Source organism: Phyllobates terribilis, unplaced genomic scaffold (assembly GCF_046119375.1).
Source record: "Phyllobates terribilis strain yellow unplaced genomic scaffold, ASM4611937v1 Scaffold_13__5_contigs__length_258822181, whole genome shotgun sequence".
NCBI classification, from domain to species: Eukaryota; Metazoa; Chordata; class Amphibia; order Anura; family Dendrobatidae; genus Phyllobates; species Phyllobates terribilis.
Genome location: NW_027362773.1, coordinates 93,366,446 through 93,385,328, shown reverse-complemented (window position 1 = coordinate 93,385,328; position 18,883 = coordinate 93,366,446). Strand labels below are relative to the sequence as shown.

The following is an 18,883-nucleotide window of genomic DNA, read 5'->3' as shown; positions in this document are numbered from 1 at the left end:
TGATATGTGTGCAGTGTGGGTACAGTATATGATATGTGTGCGGTGTATGATATGTGTGCAGTGTGGGTACAGTATATGATATATGTGCGGTGTATGATATGTGTGCAGTGTGGGTACAGTATATGATATATGTGCGGTGTATGATATGTGTGCAGTGTGGGTACAGTATATGATATGTGTGCGGTGTATGATATGTGTGCAGTGTGGGTACAGGATATGATATATGTGCGGTGTATGATATGTGTGCAGTGTGGGTACAGTATATGATATATGTGCGGTGTATGATATGTGTGCAGTGTGGGTACAGTATATGATATGTGTGCGGTGTATGATATGTGTGCGGTGTGGGTGCAGTATATGATATATGTGTGGTGTATGATATGTGTGCAGTGTGGGTACAGTATATGATATATGTGCGGTGTATGATATGTGTGCAGTGTGGGTACAGTATATGATATATGTGCGGTGTATGATATGTGTGCAGTGTGGGTACAGTATATGCTATGTGTGCGGTGTATGATATGTGTGCAGTGTGGGTACAGTATATGATATATGTGCGGTGTATGATATGTGTGCAGTGTGGGTACAGTATATGATATATGTGTGGTGTATGATATGTTTGCAGTGTGGGTGCAGTATATGATATGTGTGCGGTGTATGATATGTGTGCAGTGTGGGTACAGTATATGATATGTGTGCAGTGTGGGTACAGTATATGATATATGTGCGGTGTATGATATGTGTGCAGTGTGGGTACAGTATATGATATGTGTGCAGTGTGGGTACAGTATATGCTATGTGTGCGGTGTATGATATGTGTGCGGTGAATGTAAACATGTGGAGGAAGTTGTGCTCAGTATACACAAGAGGAGGAGGAGAGCGGCCGGGCTCCCAGTGATGTCGGCGGCTCCTCCCTGCTGCTTGTCCCGGGCTCTGCAGCAGAGGAAGCAGGAAGAGAAGCCGGAGCTCCAGGCAGACATGGAGTTCAGCGTGGAGCTGATGAGACCGCGGCTGGGGAAGGTGAGAGAAGATGTAGTATCACTGTATGGGGAAGGTGATCACATGACTACTGTAACTCCGTGTAACTAACTAGTCCTGAACTGATACCGGTGTCACATGACTACTGGTGTATAACTAGTACCATAATGATACAGTGGCTCAGTGGTTAGCATTGCAGCGCTGGGGTTCTGGGTTCAAATCCCACCACGGACAATATCTGCATGGAGTTTGTATGTTCTCCCCGTGTTTGCGTGGGTTTCCTCTGGGTTCTCCGGGATCTTTCCACACTCCAAAGACATACAGATAGGGAATGTAGATTGTGAGCCTCAGTGGGAACAGTGATGATAATGCATGTAAAGCACAATATAAGTGAGTAAAATAAATAAATACTGACATTGTATGTCTAGTACTCTACCTATACTGACATTGTGTAACTAGTACTGTACCTATACTGACATCGTGTAACTAGTACTCTACCTATACTGACATTGTGTAACTAGTACTCTACCTATACTGACATTGTGTAACTAGTACGCTACCTATACTGACATTGTGTAACTAGTACTCTACCTATACTGACATTGTGTAACTAGTACTATACTCCTTTATCCCCACAGTATAAATTCCGAGACCTGACTATTGAAGAATTGAAGGATGTGCACCGAGCCTTCCCCAGCTTCCTCTATTCTTTGGACACCTACAGTAAGGGTTCAGTAACTCCACATTATCATTAGGGTCATGTAATGTTGCTGAGTTCAGGGGTCTCGTGTAACCTCCTGTAGGGCTGAGTCCACGTCATCTGGTGGGTTCTTTTCCTACTGGGAAACTATAGTAGAAGTCCTATGTACTGGTCTCCCTGAAGAACCTTGTTTGGGGAAACGCATTGTAGGTGGCAATGGCCCCCTTACCTCTAGGGCCCCTGTATGGCTGCATAGGTTGCACCAATGATATGTATGCCACCAGGTTTAATGTACCCTGCTGTAAGGCTGAGTCCACTTCATGTCTGGTGGGTTCTTTTCTTACTGGGAAACCATAGTAGAAGTCCTATGTACTGGTCTCCCTGAAGAACCTTGTTTGGGGAAACGCATTGGAGGTAATGGACAGATAAGGACTTTTTAATAGAGACTATGTTTGGAAGGCCATGCGGGGCAGCCCTTACTCAGGTGGGGAAGCAGTAGTATACGCTGTTAGGCCATGGCCCCACTATCAGTATTTGGTCAGTATTTTTCTCAGAAGTGGGAGCCAAAACCAGGAGTGGGTGATAAATGCAGAATTGGTGATTTGTTTCTATTCTACCTTTTCTCTGATTGTTCCTCACCTGGTTTTGGCTCCCACTCCTGAGAAAAAATACTGACCGAATACTGACTAAATACTGATAGTGGGGCTGTGGCCTTAGTACATTGTGCAAGATTTATTCAAAGCTTTTTGTTTGCACCTCTTATTCCAAACAATGTTGGGCGAGCAATTTAATGAAAAACATTAACAATTTTAATACATTATTTTCAGCATTTAAAGATGGATCTCAGAAGGATTTGTTGAATCTCTCAGGAACTGTTCCCATGAAATCCCAGGGTAATATGAGCAAGAACCTGACTGTACATAGGCCTGATATAGTATATACCTGGGTCTGTAGGGAGGCTAAACACTTATTTGGGGTACAGGATGATGATTATGCTGACACTCCGGATATAGGATGATGGTGACCCTGACACTCGGCGTACAGGATGATGATGATGACACTTGGGGTACAGGATGATGATGATGCTGACACTCGGGTTACAGGTTGATGATGCTGACATTCAGGGTACAGGATGATGATGATGTTGACACTCGGGGTTCAGGAGGATGATGATGATGACGCTGACACTCGGGGTACAGGATGATGACGATGACGCTGACTCTCAGGGTACAGGATGATGACGCTGACACTCAGGGTACAGGATGATGACGCTGACACTCGGGGTACAGGATGATGACGCTGACACTCGGGGTACAGGATGATGACGCTGACACTCTGGGTACAGGATGATGACGATTACGCTGACTCTCGGGGTACAGGATGATGACGCTGACTCTCGGGATACAGGATGATGACGATGACGCTCGGGGTACAGGATGATGACTCTGACACTCGGGGTACAGGATAATGATAATGCTGACTTATGAGGTACGATATAGTGACACCACTGAAACTTGGGTTACATGACGATGCTATTGATACACGTGGTACGGTATAATGACACGCTGACACTCTGTGTATATATATATATATATATATATATATATATATATATATATATATATATATATATATATATACATACACACACACACAATATATACAATATATATAACATTGTCTTGCAGGAACTCTCTATAACATCCCCGTCTGCCTGTGGCTCCTGGATTCTCACCCGTTTGCTCCTCCAATTTGTTTTCTGAAGCCGACACAGAACATGGGGATCCGGGTTGGAAAACACATAGACAACCAAGGACGGATCTACCTGCCGTCCCTTCAGAACTGGAGCCATGTAAGTACCGCCGCGTACATGTCACTATGGTGATGATCGGAGCGTCTGGCCTACAAACATTAGTACATGAGATACATCAATCCCATGAGTTGCCCATAGCAACCAATCAGGTCCGTGCTTTCATTTTACAAAGGGCCTCTGAAAAATAAGAGCTGGATTCTGATTGGTTGCTGTGGGCGAGTTGTTATAAAGCGTATGATCATTAATGTCGGTGCTCGTTTCATGTGATTACCGCAGCGAGTAGTGCCGCTCACATGACGACGACCAGATTAGTTTCAACCTGTAATTAACTCACCAGACTGGAGTTTCTAGTTATGGCTGGAATCAGTATTGCCAAAAATAGCAGGGAAGATGACGAGCGGCCGCAATGACTAAATGTTATAGCCTAGGAGGGTTTTAGGTTTAGGCAAAGGCTTGTTGGAAACAGTCAGTTGTCGCTTTACTGCAGCTGTGAAAAATGGTAATTTACAGGGAAATCATAGTTGCATCTGCTTCTGGGAAAGCTGGGTGACAGCCAACATGGCCGGCCCAGAGTTCTCACAGGGGTTCCCATCCGGACTGCTGTATCTAATTCTCCAGAGATATCGAAACTGGAGTCAAATTGACCTTCAGGTTTCTGGAATAGCTGACATAAGACGTACTGATGAGTTGTGTATCCCCCATACATGGCTGGTGCCGGCTGTGTTATACAGCCCGCAGCCATCACTAACAGCAGCTCCCAGATCAGATTACTGCTCATTAACCACTTAAATACTGATATCAATATCTGACACTGACATTTAATCTTCTCAATCACAGTGGTGCCCCATGGTATCAATAAAAAAAAATGTCATCTTGCCCTGCAGAAAAAAAAACAAACCCTCATACTGCTCCATAAACGTGAAAATAAAAGTTGTGGTTCTCACAAAATAACACCAAAAAACAAATATTTTATTTTTTTTTTTAACCATTCTAAACTTTTTTTTCTTTTCATAATTGATAAAAAAAAAAGCTATAAAAAAGTTCAGTATCTCCATGATCGTACTGATCTGTAGTACAAGGTCGAAATAAACGCTGTAAAAAACGATAATCAACCCCACCAAAATAAAAAAAAAGTTAACTCTCTAGTAGGAAACCAGGGATCTTGAAAATGATAAGAAATTTAATATTTTGGAACTTTCAATCTACATTAAATAGGTGGTCTCATCTGAGACATGTATGGCCTGTTCCCAGTGGGTGAGCTGCCACTACTGTACCATCTGCTATAGTACCGGTCACTGCCATCTGTAATATTTGGTTTCTTGCAGCCCAAGTCTACTATCCTCGGCCTGATCAAAGAAATGGCAGCAACTTTTGAGGATGAACTCCCGCTGTATTCCCTCTCCGCTGCAGAAGCCTCCAGGCAGAAGGAGCTTCTCTCCTTCATCTCCCAGGTCACTGATGGTAAGGCTATATGGAGGAGCCCCCACAGTGTAGAGACTGGCACACTGTGCCCCTCGATATAACAAGATCATTACATTGCCAGGTGTATCCGATGTAGACGTAAGTGGAAAAAGTCGCAGTAAAGTCGTGGTGATCGGAGGAGGAGATTTGGCTCTGGCTTGTCTATTGGCTATATCTGCAAAGGTACAAAAATGCAAAATTTTATACATTTCCTTGCATCAATTCTAATAATCCTGAGGACGATGGATGTTGGTTACCAGCATTTCTGGACCATCCTGCACCAGATTAGTTGCATTCTGTAGTATTGGGTTTTTGGATTTCTCCTGTCACTTTGTGGCTTCTTATCTCATATAAAGCCCCTGAGAGATAATTAGGTAGGGGAGTCACTGAGATCACAGATCTGCATGATATTTACATGATTAATGTTCCCGTATAGAGGGCTGCGGACTCGCTTGTTCTTCTTGATGTCAGTGATGGAGGTTCGAAAGGTGGAGGAACCACTGACCTGCAACTTTTCCCGATTCCAGATGTGGAAGTCAGTAAAGGTAGGTGACGGCCAAAAAAAAAATAATACTGTATATACCAAGTGTGATGTCCTGGGATCCCAACCACCACTTAAAAGTTTTTTTTTATCATCATAAATGGCTAAAATTGCATAAAACATAAAAATAAAAAAGCGATCAAACTATCTCTGGAACAAGATTCGTAAGGGGACTAAAAAATAAAGTGACAAGTAAAAAAAAAAAAAAGTAAAAAACATGAAAAATCTAATCATCCCTCTTTTCAGCAGTTAAAAATAAAGAGATAAAAAAGCATAATCTATATTGCTGTATCCATGAAGTCAGATCTATGAAAATATAAAACAGTTTTTACAGAAACAGTAAATGGTATAAAGAAAAAAACCATAAAAGTGCAGTGATTTGTTTGTCGCCCCTTCCAGATAAAATGGAATTTAAGGCGATCAAAACACCAATAAAAACCGATTGGCACACAAAATATATTCCCTCATAAAAATAAAAAATAACCGGTCCCAGAATACGGCTGCTAAAAACAATTTTTTTTGTTTTTTTTTTAGAATTTTTATAAGCCACTAAATAGTAAAAAAAAACAAAAACAACCTATACAAGTTTGGTATCACCTTAATCGTACTGAGCTGGACTTTTGAGTCCCAAAAAGCAATGGCAGAATTGCGTTTTTCCACCACTTCTTCACCTCGGTTGGATTTTTTTTTACCATCATATGGTAAAGTGAACGGTGTCATTCAAAATTACAACTCATCTTGCAAAAAAATAAGCCACCGTATCGTAAGGTTATGGCTCTTAGAAGAAAAGGAGGAAAAAACAAAAGCGAAAAAACAAAAAATTGGCTGCATCCTTAAGGGGTTAATATTTCCGCCTGTATGATTACTTTGATGTGTATTTGAGTATGTGGGTGTGACCCAATGTTCTTCATTTCAGATCTGTCCTGTGTTGCCGGCTCGAAAGTCATAGTGATAACTGTAAATGCATGGAGTAACGCTCAATCATACCTGGAGGTCTTACAAAGTAACGTGGACCTTCTGCGTGGACTTGTACCAGCCGTGTCCTATCATTGCCCCAACAGCGTGCTGGTCATTGCCTCCCAGCCTGGTAAGAGCAGATCGCAGGTGCATGTTATAATTGCTTGACTTCTAGTATGGTCCGTGGCTCAGTTGTGAAAACTTTATTAGTTTTATATATTTTTTATTTAGATTTTTTGGGTGTGGAGGGTTTGGCGGTTTCTTGGTGTAAGATCTTTCAGGTGGTGCATTAGTACAATATGATTCCTTTTAACATTCTATATAATTCACCATTGTTTCTTATGTAAATTATATATTGGCTACATTTCCTCTTGGTTTGCAGTGGAGATAATGACCTATGTGGCCTGGAAACTAAGTGGCCTTCCCTCCAGACAAGTGATCGGGATCGGTTGTAACTTGGACTCTGCAAGGTTTCAGCATGTCATTAAAACATTAACCAGTTCTTCGGAGGAGTCACAGACAGGTTGGGTCATTGGGGAGCAAGGAGCAAATAAAGGTGAGAAGGAATGAATATTAATAGAATTGTAAATTTAATATCCACATTGTATATTAGGAGCTTCTGTAATATACTGTATTATACATTTCCATCAGAGAAAACTGACAACCCCTATATCTGACTTCCCAAACGGTTTTTAGTGTAGTCAGATCCTCCATTTTCTCTGTGCAGTGGTCTGTTCCATATTGCACAGATCATTTTCCCTATTTGACGTTATCATTGCGGATCAAACCACTGCCGAATGGGGGGTTATGACTACATTTTAAACAATAAAATCAGTTACAGGTGATTTTATTTTTTCAACTTTCCTGCAACATTTGCTGGCAAACCACATGAAAAAGAAAAATGGACACAAATATTGAACGTTATGAATTTGTTTATTTAGTGGGGGCCTGGAGCGACCCTGATTCGGAAAATAATCACAAACCTGGAAAGATATATCCCAAGCTCTTCCAAGAGCAGCTGACAAACAGGTAAGGCATGAAGTTATGTAATATTGAGTTATATATGTGTGTTTTTTGTTTGTATTGATACTTTTATTAACTCTTACAGAGCCATGGAGGCCATGAAAGGTAAAGGTCAGAGGTCGTGGTCTATCGGCCTGTCTGTAGCTGACCTTACAGACACCATTGTGCAAAATAAGAGGAAGGTTCACTCAGTTTCTTCACTTGCTAAGGTAACGACAAACTTCTGTTGAAAGGTGAAACATGACAATGAAAACAATTTACCGCAGAACTGATAGGAACTCCAAATATAAATACTAAATACGCACAAAAATAAAACTAGATATGCAAAATTAAATTTAAAACAATATCCCAGACATAGTGGAATCACATTGGCTTTTCCGCCTGGATTTTTGGGACGGAAAATCTGCAGTGGTGTATAACAGGAGCAAGGGTGAGATCTGAACAAATCTCGTCCAAACGTTGTGTAAGTTTTCTGCACAGAAATTGACCAAATCAATTAGCACATCAGTCTCTGTCATGAATTAGTTGTAGATTTGCTATGGAATCAAAGAGGAGTCGAAATCTGCTATAAAACTGCTTTAATCCTCTTCCCTGGCACTTCTGCACCAACAGTCCCATGGTCTCCCGCCGGCCTCTACATTACTGGCCTTCTAGAATGACACATAGACCTGTGACTACTGCACAAGGATCAGTACAGAGATCAAGAAAGCATTGCCAAGGGAGGACTAGGGGTGGGAAAAAAAGAAGAAAAAAAAAAATATATATATTTTTTATGCTCAGCAAAAGTTAATCCAGTTTTTTCTGCAGCAAATTTCTACATCTTGATGTACCCTCTTCCTCCTCACTGTCCTATGGCTGCAGCAGGAGCCTCCCCCTTCCCTCTACCGTGTCTGCAGCAGGAGCCTCCCTTCCCTCTACCGTGTCTGCAGCAGGAGCCTCCCTCTACCGTGTCTGCAGCAGGAGCCTCCTCCTCCCTCTACCGTGTCTGCAGCAGGAGCCTCCCCCTTCCCTCTACCGTGTCTGCAGCAGGAGCCTCCCCCTTCCCTCTACTGTGTCTGCAGCAGGAGCCTCCCTTCCCTCTATCGTGTCTGCAGCAGGAGCCTCCCCTTCCCTCTACCGTGTCTGCAGCAGGAGCCTCCCCTTCCCTCTACCGTGTCTGCAGCAGGAGCCTCCCCTTTCCCTCTACCGTGTCTGCAGCAGGAGCCTCCCCCTTCCCTCTACCGTGTCTGCAGCAGGAGCCTCCCCCTTCCCTCTACCGTGTCTGCAACAGGAGCCTCCCTTCCCTCTACCGTGTCTGCAGCAGGAGCCTCCCCTTCCCTCTACCGTGTCTGCAGCAGGAGCCTCCCCCTTCCCTCTACCGTGTCTGCAGCAGGAGCCTCCCCCTTCCCTCTACCGTGTCTGCAACAGGAGCCTCCCCTTCCCTTTACCGTGTCTGCAGCAGGAGCCTCCCCCTTTACCGTGTCTGCAGCAGGAGCCTCCCCCTTCCCTCTACCGTGTCTGCAGCAGGAGCCTCCCCCTTCCCTCTACCGTGTCTGCAGCAGGAGCCTCCCCCTCCCTCTACCGTGTCTGCAGCAGGAGCCTCCCCCTTCCCTCTACCGTGTCTGCAGCAGGAGCCTCCCCCTTCCCTCTACCGTGTCTGCAGCAGGAGCCTCCCCCTTCCCTCTACCGTGTCTGCAGCAGGAACCTCCCCCTTCTCTCTACCGTGTCTGCAGCAGGAGCCTCCCCCTTCCCTCTACCGTGTCTGCAGCAGGAGCCTCCCCCTTCCCTCTACCGTGTCTGCAGCAGGAGCCTCCCCCTTCCCACAGGAGCCTCCCTTCCTTCTACCCTCTCCCGTGTCTGCAGCAGGAGCCTCCCCCTTCCCTCTACCATGTCTGCAGCAGGAGCCTCCCCCTTTACCGTGTCTGCAGCAGGAGCCTTCCCCTCTACCGTGTCTGCAGCAGGAGCCTCCCCCTCTACCGTGTCTGCAGCAGGAGCCTCCCCCTCTACCGTGTCGGCAGCAGGAGCCTCCCCCTCTACCGTGTCGGCAGCAGGAGCCTCCCCCTCTACCGTGTCGGCAGCAGGAGCCTCCCCCTCTACCGTGTCGGCAGCAGGAGCCTCCCCCTCTACCGTGTCGGCAGCAGGAGCCTCCCCCTCTACCGTGTCGGCAGCAGGAGCCTCCCCCTCTACCGTGTCGGCAGCAGGAGCCTCCCCCTCTACCGTGTCTGCAGCAGGAGCCTCCCCCCTCTACTGTGTCTGCAGCAGGAGCCTCCCCCTCTACCGTGTCTACAGCAGGAGCCTCCCCCTCCCTCGTCTGCAGCAGGAGCCTCCCCCTCTACCGTGTCTGCAGCAGGAGCCTCCCCCTCCCTCTACCGTGGCTGCAGCAGGAGCCTCCCCCCTCCCTCTACCATGTCTGCAACAGGAGCCTCCCCCTTCCCTCTACCGTGTCTGCAGCAGGAGCCTCCCCCTTCCCTCTACCGTGTCTGCAGCAGGAGCCTCCCCCTTCCCACAGGAGCCTCCCTTCCTTCTACCCTCTCCCGTGTCTGCAGCAGGAGCCTCCCCCTTCCCTCTACCGTGTCTGCAGCAGGAGCCTCCCCCTCCCTCTACCGTGTCTGCAGCAGGAGCCTCCCCCTTTACCGTGTCTGCAGCAGGAGCCTCCCCCTTTACCGTGTCTGCAGCAGGAGCCTCCCCCTTTACCGTGTCTGCAGCAGGAGCCTCCCCCTTTACCGTGTCTGCAGCAGGAGCCTCCCCCTCTACCGTGTCTGCAGCAGGAGCCTCCCCCTCTACCGTGTCTGCAGCAGGAGCCTCCCCCTCTACCGTGTCTGCAGCAGGAGCCTCCCCCTCCACCGTGTCTGCAGCAGGAGCCTCCCCCTCCACCGTGTCTGCAGCAGGAGCCTCCCCCTCCACCGTGTCTGCAGCAGGAGCCTCCCCCTCCACCGTGTCTGCAGCAGGAGCCTCCCCCTCTACCGTGTCTACAGCAGGAGCCTCCCCCTCCCTCGTCTGCAGCAGGAGCCTCCCCTTCTACCGTGTCTGCAGCAGGAGCCTCCCCCTCCCTCTACCGTGTCTGCAGCAGGAGCCTCCCCCCTCCCTCTACCATGTCTGCAACAGGAGCCTCCCCCTCCCTCTACCGTGTCTGCAGCAGGAGCCTCCCTTCCCTCTACCGTGTCTGCAGCAGGAGCCTCCCTTCCCTCTACCGTGTCTGCAGCAGGAGCCTCCCCCTCCCTCTACCGTGTCTGCAGCAGGAAACTCCCCCTCCCTCTACCGTGTCTGCAGCAGGAGCCTCCCCCTCTACCATGTCTGCAGCAGGAGCCTCCCCGTCTACCGTGTCTGCAGCAGGAGCCTCCCTTCCCTCTACCGTGTCTGCAGCAGGAGCCTCCCTTCCCTCTACCGTGTCTGCAGCAGGAGCCTTCCCCTCCCTCTACCGTGTCTGCAGCAGGAGCCTCCCCCTTCCCTCTACCGTGTCTGCAGCAGGAGCCTCCCCCTTCCCTCTACCGTGTCTGCAGCAGGAGCCTCCCCCTTCCCTCTACCGTGTCTGCAGCAGGAGCCTCCCCCTTCCCTCTACCGTGTCTGCAGCAGGAGCCTCCCCCTTCCCTCTACCGTGTCTGCAGCAGGAGCCTCCCCCTTCCCTCTACCGTGTCTGCAGCAGGAGCCTCCCCCTTCCCTCTACCGTGTCTGCAGCAGGAACCTCCCCCTTCTCTCTACCGTGTCTGCAGCAGGAGCCTCCCCCTTCCCTCTACCGTGTCTGCAGCAGGAGCCGCCCCCTTCCCTCTACCGTGTCTGCAGCAGGAGCCTCCCCCTTCCCACAGGAGCCTCCCTTCCTTCTACCCTCTCCCGTGTCTGCAGCAGGAGCCTCCCCCTTCCCTCTACCGTGTCTGCAGCAGGAGCCTCCCCCTCCCTCTACCGTGTCTGCAGCAGGAGCCTCCCCCTTTAACGTGTCTGCAGCAGGAGCCTCCCCCTTTAACGTGTCTGCAGCAGGAGCCTCCCCCTTTACCGTGTCTGCAGCAGGAGCCTCCCCCTCTACCGTGTCTGCAGCAGGAGCCTCCCCCTCTACCGTGTCTGCAGCAGGAGCCTCCCCCTCCCGTGTCTGCAGCAAGAGCCTCCCTTCCCTCTACCGTGTCTGCAGCAGGAGCCTTCCTCTCCCTCTACCGTGTCTGCAGCAGGAGCCTCCCCCCTCCCTCTACCATGTCTGCAACAGGAGCCTCCCCCTCCCTCCTACCGTGTCTGCAGCAGGAGCCTCCCTTCCCTCTACCGTGTCTGCAGCAGGAGCCTCCCTTCCCTCTACCGTGTCTGCAGCAGGAGCCTCCCCCTCCCTCTACAGTGTCTGCAGCAGGAGCCTCCCCCTCCCTCTACCGTGTCTGCAGCAGGAGCCTCCCCGTCTACCGTGTCTGCAGCAGGAGCCTCCCTTCCCTCTACCGTGTCTGCAGCAGGAGCCTTCCCCTCCCTCTACCGTGTCTGCAGCCGGAGCCTCCCCCTCCCTCTACCGTGTCTGCAGCAGGAGCCTCCCCCTCTACTATGTCTGCAGCAGGAGCATCCCCCTTTACCATGTCTGCAGCAGGAGCCTCCCCCTTTACCGTGTCTGCAGCAGTAGCCTCCCCTTCCCTCTACCGTGTCTGCAGCAGGAGCCTCCCCCTCCCTCTACCGTGTCTGCAGCAGGAGCCTCCCCCTCTACCTAGTCTGCAGCAGGAGCCTCCCCCTCTACCGTGTCTGCAGCAGGAGCCTCCCTTCCCTCTACCGTGTCTGCAGCAGGAGCCTTCCCCTCCCTCTACCGTGTCTGCAGCAGGAGCCTCCCCCTCCCTCTACCGTGTCTGCAGCAGTAGCCTCCCTTCCCTCTACCGTCTCTGCAGCAGGAGCCTCCCCCTCCCTCTACCGTGTCTGCAGCAGGAGCCTCCCCCTCCCTCTACCGTGTCTGCAGCAGGAGCCTTCCCCTCCCTCTACCGTGTCTGCAGCAGGAGCCTCCCCCTCCCTCTACCGTGTCTGCAGCAGGAGCCTCCCCCTCCCTCTACCGTGTCTGCAGCAGGAGCCTCCCTTCCCTCTACCGTGTCTGCAGCAGGAGCCTCCCCCTCCCTCTACCGTGTCTGCAGCAGGAGCCTCCCCCTCCCTCTACCGTGTCTGCAGCAGGAGCCTCCCTTCCCTCTACCGTGTCTGCAGCAGGAGCCTCCCCCTCCCGTGTCTGCAGCAAGAGCCTCCCTTCCCTCTACCGTGTCTGCAGCAGGAGCCTCCCCCTCCCTCTACCGTGTCTGCAGCAGGAGCCTCCCCCTCCCTCTACCGTGTCTGCAGCAGGAGCCTTCCCCTCCCTCTACCGTGTCTGCAGCAGGAGCCTCGCTTCCCTCTACCGTGTCTGCAGCAGGAGCCTTCCCCTCTCTCTACCGTGTCTGCAGCAGGAGCCTTCCCCTCTCTCTACCGTGTCTGCAGCAGGAGCCTCCCCCTCCCTCTACCGTGTCTGCAGCAGGAGCCTCCCTTCCCTCTACCGTGTCTGCAGCAGGAGCCTCCCCCTCCCTCTACCTTGTCTGCAGCAGGAGCCTCCCCCTCCCTCTACCGTGTCTGCAGCAGGAGCCTTCCCTTCCCTCTACCGTGTCTGCAGCAGGAGCTCCCCCTCCCTCTACCGTGTCTGCAGCAGGAGCCTCCCCTCCCTCTACCGTGTCTGCAGCAGGAGCCTTCCCCTCCCTCTACCGTGTCTGCAGCAGGAGCCTCCCCCTCCCTCTACCGTGTCTGCAGCAGGAGCCTCCCTTCCCTCTACCGTGTCTGCAGCAGGAGCCTTCCCCTCCCTCTACCGTGTCTGCAGCAGGAGCCTCCCCCTCCCTCTACCGTGTCTGCAGCAGGAGCCTTCCCCTCCCTCTACCGTGTCTGCAGCAGGAGCCTCCCCCTCCCTCTACCGTGTCTGCAGCAGCATAAATATTAAGCTGTGTCATCCTCGCTAAATCTCATTCCCATCTGAAAATGTCATCGCTCACCAGGGAATAAACCTCATATTTCCTATCAGATTTCTAGTTTTAAGAAACATTGTCTGTTTGTAGCTCAAACATATTGGATAAAAAAAAAGGATGAAAACTAGTCAGCCATTATTCAGTCGTCTTCTTCAACACTCCCCATCCCCCCTCCCCCCATGTTGTCAGTGAATAATAATAATCTTTATTTTTATATAGCGCCAACATATTCCACAGTGCTTTACAGACATCATCATCTCTGTCCCCATTGGGGCTCACAATCTAGATTCCCTATCAGTATGTCTTTGGAGTGTGGGAGGAAACCGGAGAACCTGGAGGAAACCTACGCAACCACAGGGAGAACATACAAACTCCTTGCAGATGTTGTCCTTGGTGGGATTTGAACCCAGGACCCCTGCGCTGCAAGGCTGCAGTGCTAACCACTGAGCCACCATGCTGCCCTCTGTACAGTGCTAACCACTGAGCCACCGTGCTGCCCTCTGTACAGTGCTAACCACTGAGCCACCGTGCTGCCCAGTGAATGGGAATTCAGATGCTAACTACACGTCCTGATCCAGTTTCACATAAGTGCAAGATTCATTCTGAGAGTGCAATCTGATGCTTAGGCCTTGTTCACACATTGCAGCTTTTCCTGACATTTTGTGAACCAGACAAGTTTTCAGCTTTTTCCATTCACTGACACCAAGCAGAGATCATGGATTGGCAAGAAATTAAAACACAAATTATATCATAAAGTTTCAGACTTTTTTATAATACAACACCTGCTATACCATAGACAGAATACTTACGACGTACTGTACACACATCACATAGGCTCGCTGCTGTAAACTCCTGTATTTTGTGTTCTGTCCTCAGGGATTCTTCAATATTCAGAATGACGTGTTTCTGAGCGTTCCCTGTGTTCTGGGAGACAGCGGGGTGCTCGGGACCCCCCAGATCCTACAACATCAAGATCATGTATCTGACACTTTGCACAAAAGTGCCGCCTCCATCTACGACCTGCAGCGGCAGCTGAACCTGTGAGCCGCACCTGGAGCCGGACTCCATGACGCCTGTAATCTCTGCAGTGCAGAGTCGCTTTCTGATACGATCTTAGCTCATGAACAAGGGACGGGGTTAATCTATTATATTTCACATTTCCAGTGTGGCACACACCATCAGCAGCCATGACGGCACTAAGTCACTGGATGCCATTGCATTGGGTGGGCACCTTCTGACGACCCCCAGAACATCTACTGCAGCGGCTGTGTGTGACTGGTGCGTCCTGCATCAAGCCTTTTATATTCTGATTTTCTTTTTGTCCTTCTTGAGGGAACTAAATACTCTTGCTTTTATATGGACAATGAGGCTGGAGGTGGATGACGACTTCTGCTGCACCTTGGTAAGCGGCAGGATCCTGCTCACTACATCCCAATGGGTCTAATTCAATGCGGAAGATTTAAAGCACCACTCCAGTGTTTTGTTTTTTTATTGCACCTCTGGAGTGGTGCTTTAATAAAGCCGTCTAACTTTCAGACAGTGTAAACTTTGGAGACATTAGACCCTGATTCATTGAGGAGTTTTGCCAGAATTCTGCTGTAAAATTCCCAGAAATTGTGCAAAAATGTAGTGATTTTTTTTAAGCCAGTTCTGTAAGACATAAATTCATTATAATTTACACCAGAAATGTGCAATATTTTTGGGAGAAGGCACATGTACATTGTAAAATACATCAAATTTCTTAAGAGGTGCACACCCCTTTTTAATTAATTTGGCGCATCTTTCTTTAAGACTGGCATGCAAAGACAACAGTCTTAATGAATCCAGGGCAAAAACGTTAAAATGTACTAAAGTTGTCAATGTAGCTCACTATGGTCCATCCATAGCTGGTCTAGTCTTCCTTTTACGCCATCTATTAGTTGGCTTACTTTACTTAGATTAGTTGCACTCTTTCTCGTGAATTAGCCTGATGAGGTTGATGTACGCTCAATTATCATTTCTTTGGATGTAATAAAACAAAAAAAAAATTCAATGACAGCAAGCAGATGTTTTTAGATATTAGAGGACTGGATCAGCATTAGTTGCAGGGCTGCAAATGGGAACCACTACATAGTCCTGTCTTACTTTGTAAAAATATATGTAGAAACACACACGATACATTGCTGCAGTTGCGTTAACACTTATTATCTGACGCATTTTTACCTTACAAAGGTTGAACTCTTTTCTCATTTTGTATACTGATAGCACTGAATCCCTATACACATTTTTATATTTGTGGACTTATAAGCCGTTAATCATGTACAAGGTGGAAAATTATTTCATTCAGTGAATGGAATCATTTGGAAAAAGAATAAAATATATTTTCTAGCTGTGCAGGTTGTGTGCCGAGTATAATCATTCACATTCCCCCCCCCTCTGATCTATTGTACACTGAAGTAAATGAGTGACAACCTACAACAAGGACTAAGGGGTAACGTTTCTCCTTGTGGAGAGTGACAAGGGGAAACGTTACCCCTTAGACCCCAGTCCAGAGCCTCTCACCTAGCCAAATCAATTCTCATACTTTGCACTGATGAGGGGCAACACCCCGAAACACCGTATCTGCAAATTGAGATTCTGATTTGGCTTTTATCCTAAGTCATATTGCAAAACTCGTTAAAGGGTCGATAGTGACCTGTAGGATTTCAACCTCCAACAAGGGATTGTTCATGTCCATGTATTATGTGCTTGCTGGCAGTGAATGGGAGTTATTCCAGGAGGTATACGGTCCTATACCCATACACTGATACTGGCCAAAAACACAGTCATCTGGCCTGTTGATACACGTAACATTTACGCTGCAAGTTTTAAACTCTTTATGTACTAAATGTAGGACTCTGATGTATCGTGCTTTGAGTCTATAGCCCTATTGCACAAGCCAATAATCAGGGATCAGGCCATTTCCATGAAAAGATTTAGAAAAGGGGTCCTCTGATCCCCCATTCTGATGTGTGCCGCAGTGACATCAAAGGTTGTTGCATGTGCACCATAATAATGAATGGTGATAGACGCGCCTCTCTGTCCTGACTGAGCCCCTTTAATCATGTCCTGGCAGACTGTGGCGGTCTTAGGATCGTTCTCTGTTGTCTCTCATTTGCAGGTTTCTATGGTTAGTTCTTTTTCAGACTAAAACACTGTACAATGTTCACCAGCTGTGTGAGCAGGACTAGATTTTCCAGGCAATTTCTGCTTCTGAATGTCAATAATGTCAGCAAATTTTCCACTGTGGAATCACGTGCAGAAAATTACATATGACAAGAGCTAGGTTGAGAATAAGATTTCACAAAACGCTGCAGCCTGTCATTTTCTGTTGTGGATCTCAGCGAATTTTGACGTTTGCAATGCAAGATTTCCAGGAGGTCCACAGCAAAAAGTCCCCAATGGGACATAAACTAACAGATAGAAAAACCTAAATTAACCATATAAGTCATTAATTACACAACTCAGTAAAATGATCTGACTATGACCGCTGCAGCCAATGACAAAAGCAATTTTTGCATGAGACGGCCGGTCTATTTCACCGAAATATGAGGAACCGGAAGTTATGGGAATCCTTAGACACTTGTGCTTAAAACACAAACTAGGGGATAACTGTATGATTGCAGTTGGCTGGTTCCTCCACAAAAATGAGAACTGGGAGTCTCCAAATGCACTGAGAGAGTGAAACTGTAGTGAGCATGTTCAGGCTGCACTCCATTCACTTCTATGGGACTGCCAATACAGCTCTCTGCCAGTTCAATGGAGCATTGATTGTTCACATTCAGCAGAGCTTCAGTCTTTGGGACCCCTGTTGTCAGGTTTGGAGGGGATCTTTACCGTTTAACCCCCAGCGATCATACATATATTTATTTTCCTGTTGATGGTGCATGCATGATCAGCATGTATTGTCTTCCAGGCCGCCATCTATGGATGCAAAAGTGTGTAGCACTAGAGAACCAGTTTGACTAAAAAGGCTATTCTGGATAGGTGATCAATGTTAAAGTGGAGCGGAGCCCACATTTATTACCCGTCTGCTGACAGGAGTGCAAGGGGATGTGCCTCTCTCATGTATATGCATGTCGTGATTCTGTACCTGTGCAATCAGCTGAGATTGCAGGGATCAAGGTTCTCCCCCATCCTTTCAGCTTAAGACTTTAGATCAGGGATGTGAAACTCAAACACACAGAGGGCCAAAATGAAAAACTTGGAGTCTCAGGCCAACCAGTATATAGTATAATGAGCCCCACATAGTCCTCCATATAGAATAATGGCCGCACATAGTCCTCCATACAGAATAATGGGCCCCACATAGTCCTCCATACAGAATAATGTGCCCCACATAGTCCTCCATACAATATAATGGGCCCCACATAGTCCTCCATACAGAATAATGGGCCCCACATAGTCCTCCATACAGAATAATGTGCCCCACAAAGTCCTCCATAAAGTATAATGGGCCCCACATAGTCCTTCATACAGAATAATGGGCCCCACATAGTCCTCCATACAGAATAATGGGCCCCACATAGTTCTCCATACAGTATAATGGGCCCCACATAGTCCTCCATACAGAATAATGGGCCCCACATAGTGCTCCATACAGAATAATGGCCCCACATAGGGCTCCATACAGTATAACGGGCCCCACATAGTGCTCCATACAGAATAATGGCCCGACATAGGGGTGGTGGTTCTGGTATCATGGGCCAAATACAACCACCCTGCGGGCCAGAGTTTGACGTCTGCTTTAGATGCCACGGCCAATAGCGACAGCAGCATCTTAAGCCCCCGTCACACTAAACGAGATCGCTGCTGAGTCACAAGTTTTGTGACACAACAGCGACCTCAGCAGCGATCTCGCTCCGTGTGACACGTAGCAGCAACCAGGCTCCTGCTGTGACCGTCTCGAAATGGCCTGGACCCTTTTTTGATCGTTGAGTTCCCGCTGGGTAGCATGCATCGGTGTGTTTGACACCTTACCAACGACCTCGTTGGCGACTCAGAACTGAGAAGTCGTCCCTCATCGAGGTCTGAATCGTCAGAGTAGCTGCTATGTGACAGGGTCCCAACGACCGCCGACATCGTTATACAGGTCGCTACGGGTCGCCGCATCGCTGCTGCGTCGTTGGGAAGATCTGACTGTTTGACATCTCACCAGCGACCACATAACGACCCAGCAACGATCCCTGCTGGGTCGTATCGTTGTCAGGATCGCTGTAGCATCGCTAAGTGTGACGGGGCCTTTAGTTATTGAACAGATGACTCGATCATGGGGGTCGCCGATGCGTTGCCATGGCACCCAGAGCCTGGGTCTAATTTGATGCCTATCAACATTATAATACACTGTATACACTAGTTGTGGGACTAAACATATATAGAAAAAATCCCATTTTCCTCCTTACCCACTTCTTTACTATGCAAGAAAAAAAATTAAACCCACATAATTGGTATAACTACATCTACAGGGACCCCCGCCCCCCTGTAAAAAAAAA

General features: G+C 48.5%; 1 protein-coding gene across 1 annotated transcript; it reads left to right on the top strand.

Moving 5' to 3' along the window:
* The first annotated feature begins 866 nt into the window (after positions 1–866).
* LOC141173794 (ubiquitin-conjugating enzyme E2 variant 3-like) lies at positions 867–15,746 on the top strand. Its single transcript, XM_073658212.1, has 12 exons — positions 867–1,020; positions 1,617–1,701; positions 2,506–2,571; positions 3,367–3,530; positions 4,817–4,952; positions 5,035–5,135; positions 5,389–5,497; positions 6,410–6,580; positions 6,833–7,006; positions 7,392–7,479; positions 7,559–7,682; positions 14,250–15,746. Exons 1-12 carry the CDS (start codon positions 898–900, stop codon positions 14,415–14,417), a joined length of 1,509 nt encoding a protein of 502 aa, XP_073514313.1. The 5' UTR covers positions 867–897; the 3' UTR covers positions 14,418–15,746.
* Positions 15,747–18,883: the final 3,137 nt, after the last annotated feature.